The sequence below is a fragment of the Dendropsophus ebraccatus genome, chromosome 4, assembly GCF_027789765.1.
Source record: "Dendropsophus ebraccatus isolate aDenEbr1 chromosome 4, aDenEbr1.pat, whole genome shotgun sequence".
NCBI classification, from domain to species: Eukaryota; Metazoa; Chordata; class Amphibia; order Anura; family Hylidae; genus Dendropsophus; species Dendropsophus ebraccatus.
In genome coordinates, this window is record NC_091457.1 from 128,163,048 (window position 1) to 128,185,164 (window position 22,117).

At 44.0% G+C, this 22,117-nt stretch overlaps 1 protein-coding gene across 4 annotated transcripts in view; it reads right to left on the minus strand.

The window, feature by feature from the left end:
* Nucleotides 1-22,117, minus strand: part of SLMAP (sarcolemma associated protein) — a 90,676-nt gene that overhangs the window by 43,392 nt on the left and 25,167 nt on the right. For all 4 annotated transcript variants that reach the window (XM_069966990.1, XM_069966988.1, XM_069966993.1 and 1 more), the window contains exons 2-3: nt 12,570-12,717; nt 11,474-11,546 (exon numbers count right to left, since the gene is read on the minus strand). In XM_069966990.1, coding sequence (XP_069823091.1) covers nt 11,474-11,546; nt 12,570-12,717 — 221 coding nt within the window. The remainder of the gene's footprint in view (nt 1-11,473; nt 11,547-12,569; nt 12,718-22,117) is intronic.

Sequence of the window (22,117 nt, forward strand, 5' to 3'; positions counted from 1 at the left end):
GAATTACAGGAGAGAACAACAAGCCAGTGGAATAAAAGGAGCCGCGTCCGATATGTCAGCCACAGGGAGGCAATATAAACAATACCTAGCAGTTATTCCATTTACATGGCGCCAGCCTATCCTGCAGCCCTGTAAATCTGTTTGCTATAGCTTAAAGGGGTGACCCCAAGATTAAATGGTATTGTCTAACTGATCTCGAGAATGGAAATCTGTAGTCCCATTGGTGAATGCTTAACCATCTCCAATAACTCTTTATGGGACTTCTCAACATTGCCAAGCCCCGTACTATCATCAGGAGTCCCATAGAGAATAAATGAAGCAGCAATAGAGCACGCTCATGGCAGCTCCATTCACCCAAGGGAACTCCGTTCTTGTAATCAGTATTGGTTCCAGTTGTAGGACCCCTACCAACCAACGATACCCATACACAGTCTAAAGATAGCCATACATATTAGATGAACGCCGGTCAATCCTGTTGACCATTTACTGTTGACTCTCCCCTGATGGTCGACATAAAAGAATCAGGATGATGGATTTTACTGCCCAATCCTTTTGCTCTCAGGGAGACAATCCGCCACCAGAAGAGCCAGCGGGTGACTTTCTCACTTCTTTTCATTGAAACTAAATATACATGTATGGGGGATCCATTAAGACTGTTGTCCAGCCTGCAATCCCATGTGTATGGCCAGTTTAAGGCTGATCAAAAAATTTTGGCCCAAAGTACAGTTCCCCAGGTAAAACTTACCAACAATGAATTTATTTTAGCAGATCGAGGGCGGACGATCACCCTTTAAAAAGATGATGGTCATCTTTAAAGGTTCTTGTGCTTTACATGGACTGCAGAGGCATTTGTCATGTATGGCCAGTACAGACAACTGTAAGGACAAATACGTATATGACTACCAGCAATATATGACCGCTCCCCGCGCTGCTCTTTTTAGCCTTTGTAAATAGGTAAAGGCAATGGAAACACTTTCTGAAAAGTCCATTCAATAAGGGGAGAGGTAGAAATCAATTTACATATTACATAGCATATCATGGATTGTTCAACTATTGTAGAAAATGAAAGAATCTGTATGAGTTCTTACAGGGCAAGTAGTAAGATAAAAATACACCAATAACAATAGGAAGAACCAAAGCTCAGGTTCCCATTCCATACAGTACAATAAGGCAGCAAAACCCTAAGGGCAGGTGTGTAGCTATAAGAGGTGCCAAGGCAACAATCACAACCAAGCCTTGGTGTCTTAAAGGGATTATCTGATGGTCCCAGGTATAGGATAAAATAAAAAGTATCAGTGAACACTGTAATGTTCACATACTAGTCAAACAATGAGCCCGACTCCACCGCTGCAGCAGCCTGTGCGAGCCGGTCCCCAGATATGCCAAGTGGTTCACTTCCGCACACTGCCAGATGTCTATCTGCCATCTCCCCCCAGTATTGTTATGCCTCTAGAGAGGTAACCACTTTTATCAAAGATGGTTGGAGCCCTGCCCCCCTTTCCCTCACTATAACTACATAAATTACTCTATCCAAATGGTCAGATGTCTGTTCCCTAGGAAGTGGTGACATTTGTCTGACAGATGGTGAAGAACATTAAGAACATTAGTACATGAAGAACTGAGGGTGAAGCTCAAGACACAGGATGCGCCGGAAAAACAGAAATGAAAAAAAAAAAAAAAAAAAAAGACAAAAAAACAACTGCCACCTTAAAAGGGGTACTCCGGTGCTGATAAAAAAAAATAATAAAAAAAATCAATCACAAACATAATTTTCCCATTTACCAGCCCTCCTCAGTCTGTCTCCGTTTGAATTTCCTGCTGTTTGCAGGTCCCTGAAGCTCCAGTTGGTGTCTTTATTTTTTTTTTTTTCCCACTTCCTGGTTTGGGCTTTCCCATGATGCACTTTGTCTCCTGTGATGTCTAACTGATTCTGTAAAACTGTTAGATTGCTTACAGCTTGCTAAGCCAATCAGAGCAGAGCAACCCGATCTGACAAAGGGAGGCTGGCCTAATAGGGCTTAGACCCGCCTCCCTCTTGATGTCATTGTCACAAAATGGCTGCCACAGAGCAGCCTGGGGTCAACAGTCATTAGGTAAGAATGACTTTACTTCACTTCCTGGTGGGGAATTGAGGGGGGAAAAGATAGGGAAGGGGGGCAGATAGGTGATTGAAGCATAATACAAAGTTATATAACTTTGTAATATGTTTCAATTACTGGGTAAAAGCTTTTCACTAGAGTACCCCTTTGATTCCTTATTGGCCCTCCAAGGCTGTGTTCACACTGGGTTTTTGCAATCCGGTTCAGTGTGTCAGTTTTCAATTGGTTACTTTTAACTGACAGAAAAACGTAGTCAACACTACTTTTGTGTCAGTTACAAAAAAAGCATCTGTTTTGATCAGTGTTTTATTTTTATAATGGAAGTCAATGGAAAAACGGATCTAAAGCAATGACACACAATTGCATCAGTTTTTTTCCTAAAAACTGAGTGTAAAAACACAGTGTGACTCCTGTCTTAGCAGTAACAGGAAATATAGCACTCAAGAAGGTAATAATCAACAATTTACTAACTTGTACTGCCAAACAAGCAAATCTAAACCTTAAAGGGGTTGTACACCAAAAAAAAATTCTTTCAAATCAACTGCTGCCATAAAGTGCCAGAGATTTGTAATTTACTTCTATTAAAAAATCTCAAGCCTTCCAGTACTTATCAGTTGCTGTATGCCCAGCAGGAAGTTGTATTATTTCCAGTCTGGAGAGCAGGAGAGGTTTTCTTTATGGATTTGCTGCTGCTCTGGACAGTTCCTGAGATGGACAGAGGAGGCAACAGAGAGCACTGTGTCAGACAGGAAAGAAAACACCACTTCCTGCAGGACACACAGCAGCTGATAAGTACTGGAAGACTTAAGATTTTTTTAATAGAAGTGAATTACAAATCTCTGGCACTTTATGGCACCAGTTGATTTGAAAGAAAAAAAAATTTGGTGAACAACCCCTTTAATCTATACATGGTATCTCTATTAGACCACGATAAGCCTTCAGATCATCTAAAGTACTATCCTAGGCCACAGCTCGGGGAACTCCTAGCATTAGAGCAGACAATCTTTTGCCCCATTCACATATACTGGAAAGCATGAAATAGTCACAGGCTCCAAGGAATATTCAGCATCTAGAAAAACGACAGTGACACTTTAAAGCCTCAATTCATGTAGAAGATATACCAAAGTAACGAAACAATCCATACTCCCCTACTCACTGCAGAAGGGCCTGCTGTCCAGTCACTGATCTTTGTTAACAGGCGGCCAGTGACTATGTGGCTGCTGTAGGCAATCAACTTTGGGTACACAGTTTTTGGTCAGTTTTGACTTCTTGACATGGAATCCAATGTCCAATAGCCATACGCACTGAGTGAGCCTAATCTCCATAACAAAGTGAAGCGTTACTATGGATCGCCAAAAAACCCCTCGAAGACAAATCTGAACTGTAAGGTTCTGTACAAAACACGTCCACAGGACTTCCTAAAGAGTCCATTGACCTTCATGACCCAAATGCAACCTTGCTGTACAAGTCTTGGAGAAGGTACCTATACAGAAGCAATAGCTGTCCAGATACCCTATGTGAAGTGAAGATTTAATTTCACACCAGTTTCCGTAAATCTTCACTTCACCTTGGGTGTGCTGTCTCTTCATTTCTATTGGATTGTCTACCAACTCTGGACAGGTTTGGTGAGACGTGCTTCCACCTAATACCTGACACTTTTTTCTGTGCTGTTGTAATACAAGTGTGAACTGTCCCGATACCCTGACACATGAATGCTCGGCCATCAGGTCTTATGTGTCAGTCTGCACCGCAGTTCTGCCTTTCTATTCATAAATCATTTGTATAGGAGCTGCTCAGATAAGGCTGCACCGGCATCTATTGCAATTTATGGAATTGTAAAAGTAGAGATGGAACAAGAGTGGTGAAATGGGTACATACATAATACTTCTTAAAGGGATTATCCACCCTTTTAATAGTGACAGCCAGCACCCACAGTCATCACACTGCTCAGACAAGCAGCCTCTTCACCATTTACCAGCACTCGTACCTCCATTATTTTAGTAGTTGCATGACGCTACAGCTCTGCCCTGGTCACTTCCAGTACACAGCACTACAGATACTAAAAGGACAGTGATATAGGTATAAGCACCAATATACACTGAAGGCTCACACAAGATCCAGGGACCCTTCCAACAGCTTACTAGCAGTGGTACTGAGAATCAGACCCCTGCCAATTACTACTGATGGCCTATCCTGAGAATAGGTCTACACATACAGGAGGGTAACGCCTTTAAATATTTTCAGGTATAGCTAAAATAAACCTGTTTCTGCATTTGGATAAAGACATTTCAGCACCTGGGTCAATGATCCACTAACAGGAGTGCTATATTATGCTATAAGTGAGCACACCGCAGGGCAATGCACCGCTAATTATACAAATATGTATAGAAGATATAAGCCTTAAACTAAAACTACACCAATATATTTATTTTGGTTAAATGTATGTTGGCTAAAGGCATATCTCTAATGCTACAGGTCACTGCGGAAAACCAGCAATACCACTGCCATACTACACATGTCCCATCATGCCCGATAGCTGATGGCTTTATGCCCCGGCCCTATATTGTAGAAGTTTTTACTATAGGAAGTGGTTCCTGCTGAGATCTTATACATAAAACTAGATAAGCACGGCAAACTGCATGAAAACCAGGAGAGGAGGATATTACAGGCCACTAAGGGGCGCTGCTGAGGCAAGACAGAGGTTTATGAATGGAATCTGTTACACAAGTCATGGGACCGCACCTACAGAGCGCTGATCATACAAGGGTCACGGAGAGCACTGCAGGGAAGTCACATCCGAGAGGATATAATTGACTTGTGCACATTATACACTCATCAAGGTCTGACAGATGGAGTGAAGAATACAGATTATATAGGACAATGAAAGCCGTCACGGGGTGGCATATAATAGGCAGCAAGTAGAAAGTCATTTCTTGCATTAAATGTGCAGGACAAATGGGCAAGTCTAAGGATCACATGACATGGGCCAAACTGTGATGGTTCTTTGGCCTTCTCCACAACAGCAGATCACATGGTCACTGTCACTTCAAACAGCTTTCTTTTTTACTCTTAACATATCGGAAAATCACTGCATTTACCACAAGGGGAAAAAAAAAAAAGTCTTGGCCACTATGGGTCTCACTTCCCTGCAATGTGCTGTACACTGCCTGTTAGGATCAGTCCTGCAGTAGTAATAGAGGAGGGTGGGAGGGGCTTAGCTAGTGTCACGTGAATGGTAACCTAAAGGGTTAATTGAATGATTATTAAAAAAATCTTTTAAAATGGCAGCTGCAGCTTAATGACAAAAACAGAGAACTTACGGATATCCATTGATAGAGGGCTGCACCTACATAATGCTTCTGAAATCAAGTGTCACATGTAAGACTACTACAGATAGTACTGCAGGGGGACAGGCTGGAGAAGTGATGGAGAGAAAGTTCAAGACATTATTTTCTATTAAAAATAAATACATTGCAGGTTATATAGATGTCACTATATAATTTATCACCCTATCTACAGAGTTCTGCTGCACTGGTAGTTGTCATCCAGGAAGTGAAGTAAACTGGCCTCCCTGCTATCCACTCTGTCTCCTGCTCCCCCCTCAGGAGACAAGATCATGTGACCACTGTTTCACTTTCAGATTGCTTGCCGAGCACAGACTGAGGATCAAGGCGTGACACCAGCAGGGCATGAGGAGAAACAGGACGTTCTGAGCATGCACTACAAAGACTACTGGGAAATGTAGTCTGACGGGGGAGAGAGACATAGGTAAGAACCTTGCATTGTTTCAATGTTTTCCTGAAATAAAATCCATTTTCTGCAGGGCCCACTATAACATTACTAACTGAAAATGGTGGTATGAAAAAAGTACTCCACAGGATAGCACAGGGGATGATCTGTGGAGGTCTTTCCACTTGCTGGGACCACCCATTTATCAAACAAATGGGAACTTCGATCTTCCCTGGTTGAATGGAGCGGCAGTCAGACTTGAGCACTTCCACTTGTGCCAACTCTATGTACTGGGTAAAGATAGCCAAGTACAGCACTCTATTATCAACCAGCTTCACCTGGCCCAGGAGGTGAATGAAGTGGTCACAGCTCCACCAAACAGACAGCCATACTCCATCCCAAGGATGAGGAACCTGTGGCCTTCCAGCTGTAACAGCCGAAACAGCTAGGAGGGCCGCAGGTTCCCCATCCCTGCTCTATGCTGTAAGGGATGAACGTTTGTATTGGGCAAACCCCTTCAAGTCCAGGACGCCCAACAATTTCTGGAAAATTTCCAGTTACTCAACTCGTAAAGACATGCAGTATAAAAACACAGTTCTTACAGAAAATTACACGTCTTGAATCCAGATAAAGCAGACTATACATACAATTACAGGAGTCTTAGCATGTTTTATAGCATCTGAAAACCTGCACTGCTAGTGCCCAGAGTCTGTATGGGCTGCCATGCTGGCGTTCTGCCCTCAGTATAGGAGTGTCAGCACTATGGGTACTAATCCAGGTGGGCACCGGGGTGTAAACAGGGGGAACAGCATTTATACATATTCTCAGTGTAGGTGAACAAAGTAGCAAAAGAGTATAGCTTCTTCTGTTATCGTATCCCAATTCTATCATGATCGCACTTCCTTTAAAGGGACTGGTCTGTCATCAGAACAGGATCTATTGTATAAATAATATTTTTAAGTTAAAAATATTTTCTAAGAGTTTTTGGTGATTTTTTTTTCCCCCTTGTTTTCTATTTTCTATGTTAGAAAATAACTGTAAAATCTTGCAGTTTCCAATCTCCCCACTAGGCCCTAAACTAAGAGACTTCCTGTTCTGTCTCTGTTAAGTAGGCAGCTACTGGAAAGTGATCTGTATGGCATCACAGTAAAAAGTGGTATATGTACATAGAAAAGACAATATGAGCTCAGCCTCCCCTGCAGAAAGACCTCTTCAAAGGTCACACAGTATGCCCAGTAACATTTCCCACAGGCCGCATCCGGCCCCTAAGGCCTCCCGATGCGGCCTGCAGCTCTCCTATGATGTGCGCCGCTCTGGTGGGGAAGGAGCCGGCATACACAGCATACTCTGACAGCTGCCAGACACAGGAGGATGCTGTCTGTGCTGGCTCCTTCCCCACCAGAGCGGGGCACATCTTCCGTCTCCTGCAAGCCGTGCGTGATGACGTCATTTCATTGCGTGCAGCCTGCAGGAGAAGACAGGCACAGGCTAGAGGGGAGAGAAAAGGGCAGCGTGGGATCGGAGGAAAAGGTGAGTGGGATATTTTTTTTTTTATTTGGGACAGACACTGGGGGCTAAGTACACTATCAGGGACATGACTGGGGGGCTAGCTAGACTACCCCTACTGCCTTGCCTCGGGTGCTGCGCACGCACGCTACCCTGCTGCCGTGCACAGTATAACATTGAGTGGGGTCCTCAAATGATTTATTAAAGCCCAAATGGCCCTCGACACAGAAAAGGTTCCCCACTCCTGCTCTAGACAGTAAATTTATGTCCCTCATATATATGAATGCTCAGCATGCATTCAATGTACCACCCTTCTGGGAAGTGGCTTATCCATGGGGTGAAAAAAACTTAACACGCCTAATACCTTGATTTCCATAATCTGTCAGTAGAGGAGAGACTGGATATCCCAAAAATCTTCAGCTGTCTGTTACACCAACTATGGGTTTGTTTGAATGTCATTTAAAAGGTATACGCACCTTTATACCATACACCACCTGAACCAGACATCACAAGAACACAGCTTTACTGTTGTAGACTGAGTAATTACTATGGCTGCACCATCTGTGAAATTTACAGTCGACTTCCTACTAGGTTAAAGTGAAATCGTCACTTTCTATATACACCAAGTATCACACTAGTGGCTTCTGTAATGTAATAAATATGCTAAACAATACATAAGAACAGAAGCTTCCATTAACTACAAGAGGCGCAAGATATCAGGTGACTTAAGTGACCTAGGTGACTTAAGTGACCTGGGTGACATCCGCTCCTATTATGGGATCACGTGTTACCTTACACATGCAGCATTTAGGTATTTGCCCCCATCGTACATAGTGCTGATAGGGTGGAAGGTCACTTTCCCATAAAGATAACAAGGACTGAGCACAGAGATACGTATCAGCTGACATGGTTGCTCGACTACAGGTTTAGCCCGATTCCTTTTTACATTAGTCATAAATTGTATGAGCGGCAGAAATCTGCCAGGTTAAAGATCAGCAATGTCAGGGTAAGATGGGGATAAACCTGGTGGAAGTGACAGATGAGCTGAATGTGAAAATGAAAGGACTACAAGTAAAAGAACTCATCCCTACTGGGGAATCTACACTGGAATCTATGGCGGCAGCCGCAGTTCTCTGGGCAGCTGGGTAGTCGCTCAGCGCTTTCCCAGAAAGAATACGAAATGCCCACCAAGCTAAACAGGGGAGTTTTAAAACTAGTAATATACTGCTGGGGCCATAGACAAATAAAATAAACTATACTTACCTATCCCTGGTGCTCTGCCGGTCGCACTGCAGCTCCTGTGTGACTTTTTCAGTCCTTCACTTCTCCAGTCTCCTGCCGGCTACCAAGATAAGTGCTCAAAACAGGACCTGCCCACTCAGCCAAATACTGGCCCAGACAGGAGACCCCTGCGGCTATATGGCCAAGCTGACAGGTCTTTTTCCATAACCCGGATGCCTGCAGCTTACTCTGCCCTTCATATGGTTAACGCATATGGTGGACAATCTCAAAACCGGCAGCATTCCGGTTGTATGCGGTAACTGTAGATTCTCCTGTCCAGTTCCAAAGTTTTTCACCACCCACCTCATAAAATGACACGCGGCATTTAAGATTTTGAGAAGATTTTCCTGGTAGTCTTATAGGAAAATACAGTGCAATTTCTCATTCTTGTGAAAATTCTCTGTTTTGCATTGGAGATCACCCAATGTTAAATGATAAAAAACATGGCAGCTTTCTTCCACAAACAGCACCAACCCTGTCCTCAGTTTGGGTGAGGTTTGGCACTTCTATTGAAGTGAATGAAGCTTAATTGCAAACCCTCACACAACCAGAGGACAGGGGTAGTGCTGTTTCTTAAAGAAAACCATGTTTTTCTAAGCCTGCACAATCCCTTTAAATACGACTGTGCTTCACACCTGATATTGAAGGCAAGCAGAAAACTATGGAAATCTCACTTCAGCATAAACTTTGTCCCAGTAAATGCTGAGAACGTGAACTCACCCGAGTGTTGCTTCCTATAAGGGAGAGGAAGACTCAAAATAGATACAATAACTGGAGGAGATTCATTAGGGAATGAGTGACATGAAGAAAATGGTGATTTCCTGCTACATCCCAGCCTGTCATTGGTGCTTATGACCCTTCCAGAGTCCCTTTCCCCTCTAGACCCATAGGTGACACCGCCACAGAGGCAATTGTAGAAGTTCATATTGATAATGTAAACTGCAATGACAACATAAGATGAAGGAAACTAGAGGACTGAGATCCTGGGGAGTGTAGGTGTGGAGCGCCATGTGCTGTTGTCGCTCCTCCAAGCTGTCAAGGCTGTTGGATTTACACTGGGACGTTTGCTATTAAACACTGAGATCTGACTATTAAAATGCTATATGACAAACATTTCAAGACTCCATTCCTAGAGAGTTGTATTCCCACATATTATTCAACAACGACATAAAGCAAATTCACACACAAACGAAGCATCTGTACGTTTGTTTGATTTAAAGGTGAAACTACGAGACACAAAGGCTTTCACTCCTCCAGGGGGTAGATGTATGCCTCCAAAGCATACACAGAGGAACACATACAGTATTCACCACCTTGGCTTCTTACCTATTTTGTTACATTACAACCTGTGTTCAAACATTTTTATTTTTTTTTATCCGAAATGTGTGTGATGCATCTGCAAACACTAGTCTCAGTTGTGGAAGTGAAAACATTATATAGTGAAATAGCTTAGTGAAATGAAGTCCTGTGAGTAATCTAATGGTGCGTTTACACAGAGATTTATCTGACAGATTTTTGAAGCCAAAGTCAGGAACAGACTATAAACAGACTGAGATTTCCGGTCTTTTCAAGTCCATTCCTGACTTTGGCTTCCGAAATCTGTCAGATAAATCTGTCTGTGTAAATGCACCATAATGGTCCTATTACATTGCCCAATCAGAAATAGTTGACTTGTGTAATTGCTTAGTAAACGAGCACCGATCTGCTATCGGGCAGCAAGGGCTGCACAGACATTGTTAGCGATGTTCGTGCAGCCCTTGCTTTTGGTGTAAAATAATAAAGTATTAACTCACCTTACCACATTCCTTGGTGTCCTCTAAGGCCTTCCCCGGTGTCTGCAGCACTGCTTCCTGTTCAAATCTCTGCACTCACTAGCTATCACTGGCTATCAGTGCAGAGACCGGAACAGAATGGAGCTGCAGACAACGGGGAAGGCCTCTGAGGACACCAAGGGATGTGGTAAGGTGACATAATACTTTACTTTATTATGTCATCAGCCGTTGAGCGCACATTGCTAATACACGTAGCTATGCACGCAGAATGATTTTAGGTCTGGACCTGAAGCAATGATCAGCCGATGACAGTTTCATCGGCTGAACGTTCTCTCTATTACATGGAACAATAATTGGCCTGATTAGTGTCACATGGTCTGTCAGTATATATCACAGAAGCTGCAACACCACTGAACACCATGAAGAATTGTAAAGTGCTGCGGAATCTGTTGGCGCTATATAAATAAAAATTATTATTATAAATTATTATAAGACCTCCAAACAAGACAGCGACAAAGATGTTGAGAAGTACAAGTCAAAAAAAAAAAAAAAAAACATTAACATAAAATGGAAAGAACATAGTACCACAACAAATGGGCCTAGAGAGGTCACCTACCAAAATTCTCAGAGCGGAAGGAGGGCATCAATCAGAGACCACAGGTAACCCTAAAGGAGCTGCGGAGTTCCCAAGCAGAGACTGGAAGATCTGTCCATACCACCACAAAAAGCCGTACACTCCATAGTGCTGGGCTTTATGGAAGAGTGGCCAGAAAAAAAGCCTTTACATACAACCAATAATACGAAGGATTTTGAGTTTGCCCAGAGGCATGTGTGGCAATGTACGGAGGCAATGGAACTTTTCAGCCCTCAAGGAAAACGATATGCCTGGTGCAAAACTAACATCTCATCCCTCCAAGAACACCGTCAGCTGAGACTGGGAAACCTTTACAAGCCACTGCACATTACTTTTTTAAAAGACTCCCTTCAAGAGTTCAGCCAATGCCAACTAGCCATGGTGGCAGCTGTGTATAACAACCTTTTTGTGATTTATTGCATATATTACTGCCAGAACTTCATCATACTTACTCTGACCGTCGTCTTGCCTCTAATCCATCTGGCAAAAACAGCTTTACAGTGGACACTATACAACCATGGGTCACTATAACAGAGAAAATACCAAAAATAAGTATGTGTGGCATAGCTCAGATATTGTGTATTATACTAACATCGCTAACTTAAAAATAGAAGCAATACTAATGCTAGAAATGAGAATCCTGGGCTTGTCCCATCTCTGGTCCCTGAACCAAACACGTTGCATTATAATGCAATGCTGCCTCTAAACAATCCACTACATCAACACATAGGGAACGTTATACAGAGCAGGTGCCGGCCAGGTCTCAGATATGACGCCACATGCTGACTGGTGTCCATTACTAACACTGTAGTAAGATCTCAAGTTACCCTGGAGTGGACACATGACAAAGTGTCACCTCAGAGTGCAGGGATGGTAACCTAAAGATGGGATACAAGATGCTATATAGAGTCCTATTGGGAATCCACAAGGTCTGTGTAAAGGATTATAAAACATGAGGTTAAAGTTACACTGTCACCCCTTTTTGCATTCATGGGTAAATTTAGCAGTTTTCATTCCTTATTTTACATCATACGTCATGGTGCTTGTTCAAGTAAAACGTGATCTTTTATCAACTGCAGAGTGGGCGGGGCTTCACAGCAACAGTGCCACTTAGCCCCGCCCATAGTGAGGTGTGGGGCCTGTGTGCCAATGACGCACGGAGGGGTGGGGCCTTCGATGATACTGTGGGCGTGGCTAATTTGTGCAGTTGTGAAGCCCCGCCCACTTAGCACAATCTGCAGGTGATAAAAGATCACTTTTTATTTGAACAAGCACCATGACATATGATGTGAAATAAGGTGTGAAAACTGCTAAATTTACCCTTTACATCTATGAAGAGAAGTCAGAATGCAAAAAGAGGGTGACAGTGTCACTTTAAGACGTGCACCTCTTCAATCCAGACTTGGTAACTCACAATTCAGGAGCAGTAGGTGTATGCTCACACATGGGTAATTTTGCAGCAAAAATAGCTTAGCGTCCGTGAGATCATTGCTCATAGAGAGTGGACACAGCTAACCATCCCCACGAGCGGCTGTAATAGTCGCTTACCTTTCCTGGTGTTCTCTGTTACGTCAACCCCAAACTGGATGATGTCGCCCGAAAGGATCTCACAAGGCGGGCTCTCCTCGGACCCTCGACTTAACCTCTGGCTGTTTATAAAGGTACCATTACTACTCTTAGTGTCTTGAAGGTAGAACTGTAAGAAAAGAAAGAAAGGTATTAAACAAGGAAAGACAGACAGGGGGAGGGGGAGGGTGCTATTGTTTTAACATATGAATGAAGACTATTGTGTCCTCCGCTCACAGGAAATCACTATCAACCATCAAGTATTTTACATAGGGAAACAGTCAGAGCTCCTCATACATAGGAGCAAAAAGTATGAAAATAAGGGGTTGGTATGAAGAGAACATTACAAAACACATGTAAATAACAGTGATGGTGCTGGAGGATAGAAATGGATATGGAAAGCAGTATGAGGCCCTGCAAGAGTAAACTTATAATGGTTGAACGGCAGCGATGGGCAGAGCTGCACATACACCCAAGGTATAATACAGTACAAACTATGGCATTGATTTTCACCCTGCCGCTTATTGATCTGTATTGATCTCAATGCCGTTGTGTAAGGTTAGTCACCACCTAAATCCACTATGTGAATATGCCCTGTGTGAACCACAGCATAGTCACACCTACATAACATCCAGACTGCCAGCTGTCAGGTAGGGAGGCTGCTGGAAAGTGATCTGTACGGCATTACTGCAAAAGGTGACATCAGTAGAAAATAATAGCTGAAGCTCACGGCTCAGCCTCCTCTCCTCTGTGCAATGACCTTTAAAAAGGTTAAAAGTATGCCCTCTAACATTTCCTTTTCATGTCAATGGGACAGCACCTGGCCATTGTCGTCTATGTTCATGGTGCTTGCTGTAAATTAAGATGGCTGCCCCATAATAATGGACTAAGTATTAAATTTACAAATACAAAATCAGAAAATACAAAACAAAAAGAAAAAATATGTTCAGTATCTATCAGTAACCAGTTGTAGACTATACGTTCCTTTTCAAATGGATATTCAGGATTAGAAAAAAAAAACATAGCTACGTTCTTGCAGAAACAGCGCCACTCCTGGCCCTTAGGTTGTGTGTGGTATTACAATTCAGCTCCATTCACTTCAAAGGGAGTAAAGCTGTAAAACCCACAGAGACACATTCCCTTTAAGCATCTGCATGTGGTGGGTTATTTGTGACATCTTTCAGTCCTCGCTCTCTAAAGACCGCCGTCTTATGTCATTGTGATTCAATTAACTTTCTGGACTTTGTAAAACTTACAGTGACGTCCCTCATTTGGCATCCTGACTGCTGGTGTAAGGGCCCTATTCCACCGGACGATTATAGTTTGCATAATCGTTAACGATTAACGATCTCAAACGACTGCTATTGCGAAAGACCTGAAAACGTTCACTCATTTCCATGGAACGATAATGGTTTACTTATGATCGTAATTGCGATCGTTTTTCTTCGCTATTTATTCGCTATTGCGTTCATATCTATTGCGAACGATCGAACGATGTCTTACTCAATGCGAACGATATGCGAACGTTTTGAGAACGAGCAATGATAAAAATAGGTCCAGGTCTTATAAAGCGATCAACGATTTCTCGTTCGGTCGTTAATCGTTAACTGCATTTCATCCGAACGATTATCGTTTAGATTTAACGATAACCTGAACGATAATCGTCCGGTGGAATAGGGCCCTAACAACACTACAGCAACAAAGAGCCGGGGCCGCACCAGGCGGGGTGACTAAGTGCATGTAATGCCATGTATCTGCGCTCTCCTCCGACATCCTGAGGAGCCATTCTATAGGTTATAAAAGAAGAAGCTTAAATTTAGCCTAAAGAGCTGGGAGCTCGGCACAAGGAGGTGCACTGCTAAATATAGTCAGGACCCCCTAGGAGGAGGACAAGCCGCAGTATTCTGTACACAAGATGGAAATGGGTCTCCTCTTCTTAGAGATTCTAATGAAAAGAAAGTTTACTGGTTCTCTGGGAGTTTAGAATAAGTACAGAGAGTTCTAGATAGACTCCCACATCAATGCATAAAGCCTCAAGACTAAAACCATCCCCCTATTCAATGAGACCCAAGGAGTATACATGTAAGTATATGGTACGTACAGGATCCTAACCGCTCTCTAAGGCGCTTATGCAAAAAAGAGCTGCACCCCCCACTGTTTGTGGGGATGGGGGGGGGGGGAAACAAGTATTAGACATACAACTCTCTTCACGTTTTGTCCTTTGTTCCCCCCAGATGGTGTGGACGTTGCGGCGCTGCTAAGGTTACACAGGGGAGCGGGCACAGAAGGCTGCCTGGCACACATCACACAGTACACCAGGACGCCAATGTAGGTCAGATGTCACTTGAGGACTCTCCACAAGGATACAGTGACTGAACTGCTCACAATGGGGATCCTGGCACTAAGTTTACACAGATGTCAAACTTTCCTAGATCTGCTAAGGGTGCGTTCACATGTACAGGATCTGCAGCAGATTTGATGGTGCAGATCCGCAGCAGATTTCATGGCCCAGACGTCAATGTAACTAAATAACTGAACACAACATAAAATCTGCTGCAGATCCTGCACGTGTGAACGCAACACGTACATATTCTGCGCAAATTTGAATCTGCAGCAGATTTGATGGCCTAGAATTGATTTGCTTTGAATCTGCAGCTCCTGTACGTGTGAACGCACCCTTAGAGTGCGTTTACACATACAGGATCTGCAGTAGATTTGATGGTGCAGATTCAATGCAAAGTAACTCTGGGCCATCAAATCTGCTGCAGATCCTGTACGTGTGAACGCACCCTTATGCTGGGTTTACACGGAGCGATTATCGGGCGAATTTTCGCGATAACGATCGAATTCGAACGATAATCGTAAGTGTAAACGCGGCGAACGATCAAAAAATCGTTCATTTTGATCTTTTAACAGGTTCTTAAATCGTTGTCCGTCATTCGCAAAAAATTTGCCGATCGTTCCGTGTAAACAGTCGTTCACTGATTTTCCCTATGTGTGAGATAGGCTTAAGCGATCGCAAAACGATTGCAAAACTAATTTTCTGTACGATATATCGTACCGTCTAAACGCTGATCGTTATTAAAAAAAAAAAAATCGTTACTTCAAAATCGTTAATCGTACGATCGGGCGAATTATCGCTCCGTGTAAACCCAGCATTAGGGTGCCTTCACACACACCGCATCTGCAGCAGATCTGATGTTGCAGATTTGACGCTGTTGTTCAGTTATTTAGATCAAATCAGCTGCGTATCTGCAGCAGAAAATCCACTGCGATACGGTGTGTGTGAAGCTACTCTTAGGGTACAAACCCACTTGACGTATTTGCTGCGTGAATCAGTCTTAAAAATAAGCAGGCAAAACGCAGGTTGGCTTTATACGATTGTTCTGCGTTAAAATACGCAATTGCGTATTTTTTAAGCGTGAAGCTTGTTGTTAGCAAAGCATCAGTTGTTAACAACCTGTGCGAAAAAAGCATGTAGCTTCACGCTTCAAAAATACGCAATTGCGTATTTTAACTCAGAACAATTGTATAAAGCCAACCTGCGTTTTGCCTGCTTATTTTTAAGACTGATTCACGCAGCAAATACGTCAAGTGGGTTTGTTCCCTTAGGGTGCATTCACACGTACAGGATCTGCAGCAGATTTGATGGTGCAGATTTGAATCTGCAGCAGATCCGCAGCATATTTGATGGCCCAGAATTGATTTGCTTTGAATCTGCGCCATTAAATCTGCTGCAGATCCTGTATGTGTGAACGCACCCCTAAAGGGATAATCCAGAATTAGAAAGACATGGCCACTTCCTTCCAAACACAGCACCTCTCCTGTCCTCAGTTTGGGTGTAGTTTTACAGATTTGTTCCACTTAAGTAAAAGGAGCAGAGTTGTAATACAACACACACAACCTGAGGACAGAGGTGGCAAGAAAGTAGCTGGGGCTTTTCTAATCTTGGATAACCCCTTTAAGATTCATACACCACTACTCATGTTGAGGGTACTCTTGAGATCTGCAGAATGTGAGGACCAGTGTAAATGCTCATAGGTTCCAGCGAAAAATCATTTTATAGACCAAATAACACAAAGAAACTTTACTGTTATTCTGATGCTTTTCTAAGGGGTTTCTTCACATCCTGGTCATATTGTGACTGTATGTGAATTTCTGAAGTTGTATTCGAATAAGAGGCTGAGGAGAATACACCCAGATAGCCAGAGTATGACTATGAGCGGAGAACACCTGCAGCCTGTCCCAGGGTCTCAAGTGGTATTCTTTCCAGTCTGACACAGTGCTCTCTGCTGCCACCTCTGTCTGTGACAGGAACTGTCTAAAGCTGTAGCAAATCCCCATAGAAAACTTTTCCTGCTTGAGTGGCAGCACAGAGAACTGTGTCAGACTGGAAAAAACACACCACTTCCTGCAGAGCATCCAGCAGCTGATGTACAAGCTGAACACCATGTACTGTAAGAAGGGACTCGTTTTCCCTGTCTTGTTCCACAGTATGTACATAAGCAATGCCAATGTGGGGTAAGTGCCATCACCAGATATCAGGTCTCACAGAAATGACCTTACCATTTATTTCTTCACTTGGATGTTTGTAAAAGTGATGTCATGGAAATGTGGAGTTTATAGAAGGAGCCGCAGTTCACCTAAACAATAAGTCACACGGGAACATTTCCTCATGGAACCTGCCAACAATTAGGCTTAAAGGAAACCCAATAGGTAACAATCCTCAAAAAGAAAAGGACATCTACAACAAAGACCTTCTAGCGGCAAAGCCATGATAGTGATGTGGCCAACAGGTAGATCACTCAGGGGGCAAAGCTTCATGAATACCCAGCCGAAGATAAATGAATAAGAGCAAAACCCATCATGACTTCCCCCTCCTGCTCTATCCAATACCACAATTGGAGGAGGGGGGATATAAGGCGTGAAGCTTTGTGTGTAGAGGCAGAGGCGGCATCCATTGTCTTCTATCTTCCCCCTCCAGTAATGGATGCAAGCAATCTGTTCCCATTCTTAGCCTGGGACACAGAAGACCAGCAGGAGAGGTTTCAGGAATTTGCAGAAAGTCTTGAAGATTGACAAGTAGTTAGATATCCCTCCCCCCCGAACGTAGCAATGTTTGGGTGAATGGGGATCAGGCCACACACGTACAGTGCATATCACTCATAGTGGGGACCAGTGTGTCCCTATTCTCAGGATGGGTCCTAGCAGTCACCTTGTGGGAAAGAATTTTTTGACATGAAAACCCCCTTTAAATCTAGGAAGATTTGTAGAATCCTATCTCCTATGGGCTGCCCCGACGCCCAAGCAGCCCCCTCCCACACACACAAACTTACCCGCTCACTGTAAGCGCGTGTAATAGTGCCGTCAGTGATAGCGTCTGTACTAAGACCCATCCTTTTTTTTTTTCTGTCAGGGAACATGGCCCTTTAACACGCATGGACAAGTGAAAAAAGCCTTAAAGCCCTATTACACCAACAGATTATCTGACAGATTTTTTTGAGCCAAAGCCAGAGAACAGGTAATAAAGGAAAGACTGAGATTTCTCCTCTTTTCAAATCTATTCCTGGCTTTGGCTTAAAAAAATGTGTCAGATAATCTTTTGGTGTAATAGGGCCCCTAGATATGTATTGTGGGCCGCATTACAGATGTGTGAACGAGGTCTAAGAGACTGAAAGGTTGTGGTCTGATCGCTGGTACCCTCCAATGTGGGACCCTCCATTCAAGAGAATTAGGGTCCCTTGCTTTCTTATTCCATGCTTAGTTGCTGCTCCATTGGTTTGTTATGTAACCGTCAAAGATAGTCGAACATAACTCAACTCTATAAGACTTGCAAAGATTGTTAAGAAAGAAACGGTAAGGCATGAGCACAGCGGTTGAATCCCCATCATATACATACTGATCAACTATCCCGCGGAAAGAAAAGTGTTTATTATGGAACAACCCCTGTAAGACTAGCTCTGGAGTTGAAGAACTACACCACCCCCGGCCATCAGTCAGCCTGGTAAGAAACCTAATCCACTGTCACTACTAGTTCTATAGCCCAGATCCTGAAATACTAGCGGCTCACGTCACTAAGGCTTTGTTCACAAGACAAAAACCACTGGGATTAAAGACGTGTGCGCGTGAATCTGGTGTTAAAAAAAAAAAAAAGATGAAGTGTAACACCTGCTAAACGTTGGGTCTATTTATAAGTGTGTATGTAGAGGTCTAGAGGGTGGATGTGCTTCACGGCTCCAGTATTTAAGGAAGTTATCCAGGACTTCTAATATTGATGGTCTATACATAGGCAATCTATTTTCATCAGTTCAGCCCCCTGATCAGCAGTCTGACGGGGCTGTGATGCTATAGTGGTATACAGTATACTGTAAATTACCCTTTAAGTTTAATGGACTGAATTTAATCTGCCTGGAGTCTGTTTAGCCCATATACTTATTTTTTTCTTTGTGGAGACCTACAGACAATGGGGGAGATTTATCAAACATGGTGTAAAGTGAAACTGGCTCAGTTGCCCCTAGCAACCAATCAGATTCCACTTTTTATTCCTCACAGACTCTTTGGAAAATGAAAGGTGGAATCTGATCTGGTTGCTAGGGGCCACTGAGCCAGTTTCACTTTACACCATGTTTGATAAATCAATGAATGTTTTTGGAATTTTTTTAATGCTGATCTCTTATGAAGTGTGTGCCCAGGTTTAAACCTGCAAGAAGAAGCTGGACCCAGAGGAGTTGCCGACCTGTCAGCTACGAGGCCTTGCAGGAAGACATTATGCCGCTGCTACCACTACCTGCCTGGCTGTCACATACCATGCTCTGATGCCGCTGCTACCTGCCCGGCTGTTGCACACCCTGCTCTACCGCCGCCACCTGCCGCTCCCTGCCATGGGGGACATCTGTCACCCCGCCTGAGCTCTGCTGCCGATCAGCCTCCACCGCCGCGCCAAATTCAAAAACCCACCTCTCCTGCCTCTCTCCCTCTCACCAGGGACACCGCTGCCAAGATTCGGTGTACAACTCTGCACACTATCAGCAGCAGCTGCCGCACCTACCTGCAGGGTATTCGAAATATACAGTCGCAGGTCTATATACAATACCAGGTCCGGCACAGTGTACATGAAGGAGACTGTCCCAGTATATACAGAGTCAGTATATACTGTGGTAGTGCAGTGTCTGTATACACTGTGCCAGCACTGGTGCTGTTTAGCCTTGCTGCACTGCCACAGTGTATACAGAATCTTTATATACTGTGGCAGTCGCCTCCATGTACACTGACAGCCCAGGTGCTGTGTATACAAAAATTGCTCAGTATACAGACACTGACAGCTCTTCTCTCTTTGCCTCTAAGGGGTGGGAAGGGGTTAGATACAGGTAGATTTTAGCCACAAAAAAAGCAAGATTTTATTTTTTGGCCCTATCGCTCAGCCCTACACTGTTCCTTTAAGAATATATAATTCCTGTTCTAGCTATAATTTTTTCACACCTTCACGAGTGTCATGGTACAGGCAGAAGATCTGAACCCAGGATCAGGTTTCATGGAAGACATCTACTCGGTACACTTGTGTGTCCCAGTCCCCCATACACTGTTAGAGCGGCTGTGACTTCTTACACTATGCGGACATTGCAGCCCTGGCAGCCAGTATATACTGTACAGCATAGCTACATTAAGTCATCACCTGGATCCTCTGATCACTTCACAGCGTCCTGAAGAAACTGACAAGTCCCTCCGCTTCTTATCGAGTGACCTTCACCACCATGTAAACTAAGACGCCTGAATCACTCTCCCTGGAATAATAGCTATTCCTACAACAAAGACGGAAAATTAAGAGGAAAAACGAAGGACGGTTATGTAGCCCTGCAGTAGAGGTTTATGATCAGCATTCATTCCTATTCAGGGAGATGGGATATTGGGAATCCTCCATGTGATCGGGCAGTAACACTTATGCCCCTATTCCACGAGTCGTTTGGAGGAGCAAACGAGGGCTATTAGCGCTCGTTTGCTCCTCGTTCCCCGCTCGCTGCCGCCGCTATTCAACGCGGCTGCAGCGAGCGGGTGAGTGCGGGAGGGGCTGCTCGGAGGATCGCTGATCGTCCGGGCAGCCCATAGGATATAGCAGCATCTGCTGCCGACGCTCCTATTCAACGGAGCGACGGCAACAGATCGCTGCTATATCAGTCGCTTGTTTTTCAACATGTTGAAAAACAAGCGACTGCAACGATCAGCCGACATGAACGATGTTGGCTGATCGTTGCACTCTATTCCACGGGACGAATATCGTTCGTAGCGGCCGATATCGGCCAAATACAAACGATATTGCTCCTTTAAACGACCCGTGGAATAGGGGCTTTATGTGACCCCTGGATCCTGCACACTTACAGCAGCTGTACAGTATGACTTCTTGGAGGGTCTCATAGACTTGTGCACTTAACCAACACTTCATTGTCTGCTTTAGTTATCTAGCGGCTTCAATACCAGCTGCAGCCCAACCCAGAGATCCTGCTCGGTGATCACATTCTGTAGAAATACCCTACAAAACAACTAGTGACGTCAAAAATTGTTTTATTGTTACATGTGTCCTGTGGAGTCTGTGAGCGGATCAGGTTTCTGCAAGTATTCAGGAGATTACAGAGAGCCGCACAATGAGCTGTACTGTGACTGACGTGATACAAGAGCCAGAGGACGGGGCAAAGATGTCAGGACGTCTGGTGTGTTCTCACATATAGGAGGTAAGGATATGGATATGGCTCATTACTATACATAATCCATTGTGCGCTGTGACCGGCAAGGCAGGAAGAGAAGCACTTAGAAGGGTGCTACTACCATCTCTTTCTAGCAATCGGTGGGGCCCCAAATGAGTAACACTTAGAAGTCAAGGGGCCGTTCACATTCTTATTATGGAAACGCCATCCTCTGTTTCTGGTCATAAGTGCTGCTCATCAAGCCGAGGGTTTGTCACAATGTATCCATGCCAGAGCCGTGGATACAGCAGTCATGCAGGATAGGGGGATAGCTCACAAAGGACGGCCTACAGGGAAACAAAGGGCAGGTAGGTAAACTATTGGGTCAGGGGTGTCAAACTCAGGCCCTCCAGCTGTTGCAAAACTACAATGCCCATCATGCCTGGGTAGCCAACACTTTAGCTTTGGCTGTCCAGGCATGATGAGAAATGTAGTTTTGTAACAGCAGGAGGGCCTGAGTTTGACACGTCTGTATTAGGTGGTTTCCATGTAATAACATCTGGAGAACAGTGAGAAAGAAGCATTAGAATATACAAAGTACAGGACACCAGAATTCCCAGCACTCCTAGCATAGTGTCAGGGTTACGTTACCCAGTGCAGGATTTAGGAGGATACGTCAGGGTCACATGACCGGCAGACTGACACCGTGCCAATGACCCAAGACACAAGCAATGTATAGTTTCTAAAACAAACTCACATCGAGGAACGTGCCAGCGACACAACCAAGGTCATCCATGGCGATTTTATGGGAGAGCGCTAAGAGGCTCGTACTGGACCTAGTACAGACTACTCCCT